General features: G+C 43.6%; 1 protein-coding gene across 3 annotated transcripts in view; it reads left to right on the top strand.

The window, feature by feature from the left end:
* The window catches only part of ARHGAP22 (Rho GTPase activating protein 22), a 156062-nt gene that overhangs the window by 34291 nt on the left and 116002 nt on the right, over positions 1 to 5769 (top strand). For all 3 annotated transcript variants that reach the window (XM_011355390.2, XM_011355389.2, XM_011355388.2), the window contains exon 2: positions 1200 to 1399. In XM_011355390.2, coding sequence (XP_011353692.1) covers positions 1200 to 1399 — 200 coding nt within the window. The remainder of the gene's footprint in view (positions 1 to 1199; positions 1400 to 5769) is intronic.

Below are 5769 nucleotides of genomic sequence, written 5' to 3'. Positions count from 1 at the left end.
TTTTTTCTAGCTCCATTTTTGTGTTTCCTATCACTTCGTTAAAGTCCTCACTGAATTCATCTATTCTTCCCCTAAGTTTATTGAGCATCCTTATAACTAGTGTTTTGAGCTCTGCATCTAACAGATTGCTTGCCTCCATTTTGTTTGGTTATTTTTCTGGAGTTTTGTCCTGTTATTTCATTTAAGACATGTTTCTTTGTCTCCTCATTTTGGCTGACTTCCTGTGTTTGTTTAAACACATTAAGTAGATCTGCTATACCTCCTGACCTTGGCAGAGTAGCCTTATGTAGTAGGTGTTCTGTGGAGCCCAGTAGCACAGGACTCTTGAGCTGGGTGTTCCAGGAGTGTCCTTTATGTGAGTTGTGTGTGCCCTCCTGTTGTATTTGAACCTTGATTGCTGTTCGCATGTCAGTGGGTGACCCTCAGGCTTAACAGCTATGAGAGTTGGCTATGACTATAGCAGATGAGCTGTTGTGCAGGGGCTGATCCCACGAAATGGGCGTCTCTTCAGTGGAGCTCTACTGCCAGCCAAGTTCAGCCTTCAGGTGCGTCTTTGTGGAGCTGGTTGGGTGGTGCTCTGATGTGGCCTTAAGCTGGCCACCAGGTATGTTGTTTTGGGAGCCTCTTGTGAGGAGCTCCTGTGTTGGTAAAGTTTAGCCTCCACTTGTGCGTGGCCTGGGGCTGTCTGATAGGGGCTACAAAGTGATCTGCAGTTAGTTGCCACTTATGCTGGGCTTGGAGAGGCTATTTTGTGAACTGAGGCTGGTTGCCACTGGTATCGGGCTTGGGACCCTTTGGTGGCCACCACAATGTGAACTGAGGCAAGCTGCCAGTTGTGCCACTTAATTAAGACTATGTTCTAAACCAAGACTAGTTATGCCAGACTTGGGGTTACCTGATGAGCATTACAATGCAAGTTGAGACCAGTTGCCACTTGCAACGGGCTTGGGGAAGCTAAGCAAGAGGTACAGGGCATGCTAAGGCAAGCCACTGCTTTTTAGGGATTCGTGGACCTTTGAGAGATTTTAAGAAAGTCTGCAGCACAAGATGAGGCAGGCTGCTTATATAGAGGAGTCACTGGAAGAGGTTCAGCCAGACATTCCAGTTGAGTGGGGCGAGGTATCAGAGAATCACCAGGGTGGGCAAATGGTGTTATACATGCATCCTTCCTTTTTACTGTGTATATTCTTGACTTCCAGCCCGCTCCAAAAGCCTGGTGATGGGTGAGCAGAGCCGGAGCCCCGGGCGGCTGTCCTGCCCCCAAAAGCTGGGCCCCGTGCTGAAGGCAGGCTGGCTGAAGAAGCAGAGGAGCATCATGAAAAACTGGCAGCAGCGTTGGTTCGTGCTCCGTGGGGATCAGCTTTTCTACTACAAGGACAAAGATGAGACCAAGCCCCAGGTGAGAAGCACATGGCCCGTGTTTAGTGGGCATCACTACAAGGCTCCAAGGGAAAGTTAACTATGCCCAGGAGATAGGGGAATGCAGGGAGACCCTCCCTTCGCGACCTCCACCACTCAAGCACCCAAGCCACTGACTCTGTTCAGAGTGACACTTCACCAGGATTTCTAAAGTGATATTGATCCTCAGCCCCTACGTTCCTTGTGTCACAACCTGTTTTATTCAAACATATCCACAGCTTCAGTAATAAACATGTTTCCTTATGATGTTGATAGAGAACATCTGTGCACAGCTTAAGGAAATAGGTCTTTCCTGTGCTCTTTTCAGCCTCTTTGTGCTTTCAAGGAGACACAAGTGTACACATTTCATTGCTTCCATTGTCCAGGGAAATGGTAGCCAGAGAAATCTAAACTCCAACTGAAATCTGGCTCACTGTGAACCCTTCCTGTGAAATCCTCTGCCTCTCAGCAGCTGCTTCTGTTTCCTCCAGCACTATAAGATCTACCTCAGATGTTTAACATGTCTGCCTTTCCACCCAAATGACACTAAGTTTATTCATTCAGAGCTAGTCACCTCCCCCTTCCGTGATGTGGCCTGGTCACTGTTTGTGCACATGTCATAATGAAGTTTTGCCTTCCAAGGCAGCTGGGCTTACAAAGCTTGGGCAATCTAGTCCTTGTTATAAGATTCACAGACAGAATGGACATCTGGGAGAGACCCTTATTTTTCTTGGGAAAAATGGGGAAGGGAACTTACAGGACTCATCCCAAAGGATTCATCCAGTCACTGCTCCAAGTCAGAAAAAAAGAGCTCCCTTTTCCAGGGTCAGGAGTCACAGAGCCTTGGTGGACAGGAGCCTGTGCGCATCTCAGCAGTCCCCACAGTGTGGTGGTGGGATCTGGGGTAGGAGCCAGAGAAGGATACTCATGATGGACAAGGTGAGAGAAAGGTACCTGGGCACAGCATGAATCAGGTCAACCTCACAGTGAGAAAATGCATCTAAACTTCGCCCCTCTTTCAGTTCTTCTGAGTACATCAAGGAGGAAGCATCGGTCTGGTGCTTCTTTAACACTTCTCCAACACTTGGTTGGGATCCTCCCTTGAAAAAAATTAGGGGTGGGGATGGGAAAGCAGGCCTCATCTCAGAGCCTTCTGTAGCAACAATAACAAGCTGCAAGTTAATAACTTTGTCTTCACTGTATTTATTCTAATGGTTAATTTCTGTTTATAGAAAATAATACTGGCTTCCATTCATGAGAGTGATACCATGTTTCCCTTTCTAAAATATGTTAAAAATAATATGTGTTGCACAGCAATGTGAATGTACTCAATGCCAATAAACTATATACTTAAAATGGTTAAAATGGTAAATTACGTTACATATATTTTAGCACAATAAAAAATATAACAAATGACGCTGCTTAAGGAAAACTTTTACATAAATAATAGTAGAAATAAGAGGTGAGTATGGCAGAAATTAGGAAGGCAGATCTAAACTAAAGCTTAGGAAACCCTGATCTTGTCCTGCCTCCCCAGTTTTATAAGGAATAAAAACAATTCCCAGAGAATAGAACTACTAGGAACTTTGGAGTCAGAGAGATCTGAATTTGTGTGACTTGAGACAAGTCACTTAAATTTTATTTTTTACTTTAGGTTTTACCGTTACTAAAATGAAGACATTATTACTGGTCACAGAGGTACACAAAGGATTATATTACAGGACATATGCATAACCAAGCACAAATCCTAGCACATGCGGTACTTAAGTCTGGGTACTCTCATGCTCCTTCGGTCCTTCCTTTGATTTGCTTTGCTCCCCTACTCCCCTGGCCCTGACCCTGAGCCTGCTCCCCAGATGGGCACCACACCTCTGGTTTGCCCGCTGCCATTTTCCTTCTGGTCTCTATTTTTTGTGTTGAAGACCAGCCTTGGCCCTTCAATGGTGTCTTGGCTTTTCTGGCCGACCTGTTGGTGAAATGTCACTCTGATAACAATGACCAAAGTTTCTGGGGTCCCCAGCATCTCAGGAGCCTACCTGTGGCTCCTACTGTCATCCCCTGCCTGGCCCAGTCCATGGCACCATCTCCTGGGACAACTGCATTGTGTTGTGGGTAAGCCAGATGAGGTCACCCAGATGGCATATAGGCCACTGGCACAGGCTTCCCCCATACTGTAGCGACCCTGAAGTGGCCCTCACGCACTAGCTGCAGCTCCATAAGGAACCTCCATCTTCCAGATTTCCTGAATCAGATACTCCTCTCCCTCACCTGATACCTTTTCCAGACTTCAATGGCTTCTGGTGGAATCACCTAATAAAATGGAGGTATTAACATCCCCAGACACCAGCCTGGACGCAGGCGAAGCCCTCAGGCCCAACCCTTACTAAACTAGGACATTTATCTCCAGGGAGGCATGGGATCCCTGAAAGGAGCAAGTATCTTCCAAAGGATGCCAGTGTCACACCCAGGGCTCCTCTTTTGGCCTCTCAGGGCCTAGCTAACACTCCCAGATCCTCTTGGAACAGTATTCCTCCCCATAATCTCCCTTCCCCAAAAAGCTTGACTGCTATGGCAGCCGCATTGCACAGGTTCCCAATCTCAAGGAGATGATTAGTCAGATAATTAGTCAGATTTAGCTTATACAATATGATTTCAAACCTGCATGTCTGCTGGCAAAATAAACCACAAACTTCTGTTTAATTGCATGAACTACATGTAATGGACTAATTCTCGATATCTGGTTCCTGGAAAAAGGTGTCCTGCTCACTGTTTACAGTGACAGAGTGCCCAGGCAGTGAGTATCCTCCTGACAGATGGCCTGTCATCTCTCTAGCAGATGTAATTGTCCAGAGGAGGGATGTCCACCTACTCTTGATGCTGTTCAGGGCTCATAATACATGATAAAGATCACTCTTAGTCCACACTCTTGTTCTCTCTCCAAAGTCCTATGTCTTCCACTCCCCTTTTCACTAGCAAGAGGGTCAGCAGAGGACATAGAACATAGAGATGGAGGAAGAGGGTGTGGCCTGCACAAGCTCAGATGGAAAGACTAGGCAAAAATACTTTAAAACAGAATCTGAAAATGTGTCCTGTCCCTTCAGCTTTTCCCAATACATGTTTCTGATAGTTTTCAGCAGACACACTTACAGTTTTACTAAGAGAGGATTCCAGGTTTTTTCATCTTAGTGATTTTAGCTTCTGCTTAAAATGTTTCTCGGGTCATGAAAACTGCCACATTATTTGTTGATCAGCCTGGTCCATTTCTATTGTTTGGGGACTCACTTTAAGTCTGGTTATCCCAATTCTTTACTTGTGAGTTTCTTGGCTCTGAATAGAAATGGAATAGAATAGAAATAGAAAGAATTACTTTCAAAACATAAGACAGAAAAAAATGTAACAAATTAAATATGACCAGTTCAACAAATGGGCAGAAAATGAGGGATGGGATAAAAAGAGAGAAAGGCAAATTGAAAATGTAAAAGAAATAATTAGATAGCAAGAAATAGGTACAAACATTTCAGTCGTCATAATAAATGTGAATAGGTCAGATTTGTCTGTCTCTTAAAAGAGAGAAAATGAAAAATTGGCTTTAAAAAGGTAAGAGCAATAAACAAAAAAGCTGAAAAAAAAAACAATGGACAAAATATAAGCCAGCAAATATGAGCAAAAATAAAGTATATTTAGCAACATCCAAATCAAATAAAATAGAATTCAAAGTGATAAGAACAAAAGGGAATAAAGAAATATTTTATAAGATAAATAACAACCAGCCAAGAAAATAGAGCAGCTGTGAACATTCAGGCTCTTAATACATAGCTTTGAGTGATACATTAATGAAGAAAAAAAAAATACTCATTGTTCTTCATCTTTTCCAAATTTTTTTGATATTATAGAGACACATTCACTGCAAAAGAAAAAAAGATTCAGAAATTAAAAACAAAATGAAAGAGTGAGGGTGTCCATGCAAGAGAGAGAGAGAGACCTCTACAGTGGAAATAAAACACACACATTTCATAATACTCCTAAATTAATAAAATCAAAACTTAAATTCAAACTTCCAGTTAAGAATGACAGATTTTATAACCACCAAACTCCCATAAAAAGCAGTAAAGGCATGTTTTGAAGGTATAACCACACCTAGGTGGAAGGGACAGGAGGGAAAAGCAGCAGCAGCATCTGGTTGCTAGAAAACAAATGGGCCAAGGGAGCTGATTTAGCAGACCCAAGAGAGCTAAATTCCAAGCCAGCACTAGGGAGAGCACAAAATTCCAACCAGTTTGCAAAGCGGCACCCCCACCAAAGACTCAGCAATTGGCAGGACCAGATATCTCTGTAAATGAGGGCAAAAGAGGAACTAAAAACATGAGAGCT

This window comes from Pteropus vampyrus, unplaced genomic scaffold (assembly GCF_000151845.1).
Source record: "Pteropus vampyrus isolate Shadow unplaced genomic scaffold, Pvam_2.0 Scaffold20, whole genome shotgun sequence".
Lineage (NCBI taxonomy): Eukaryota > Metazoa > Chordata > Mammalia > Chiroptera > Pteropodidae > Pteropus > Pteropus vampyrus.
Note: the sequence above shows the minus strand (reverse complement) of the source record. Positions and strands in the feature narration are given on the sequence as shown.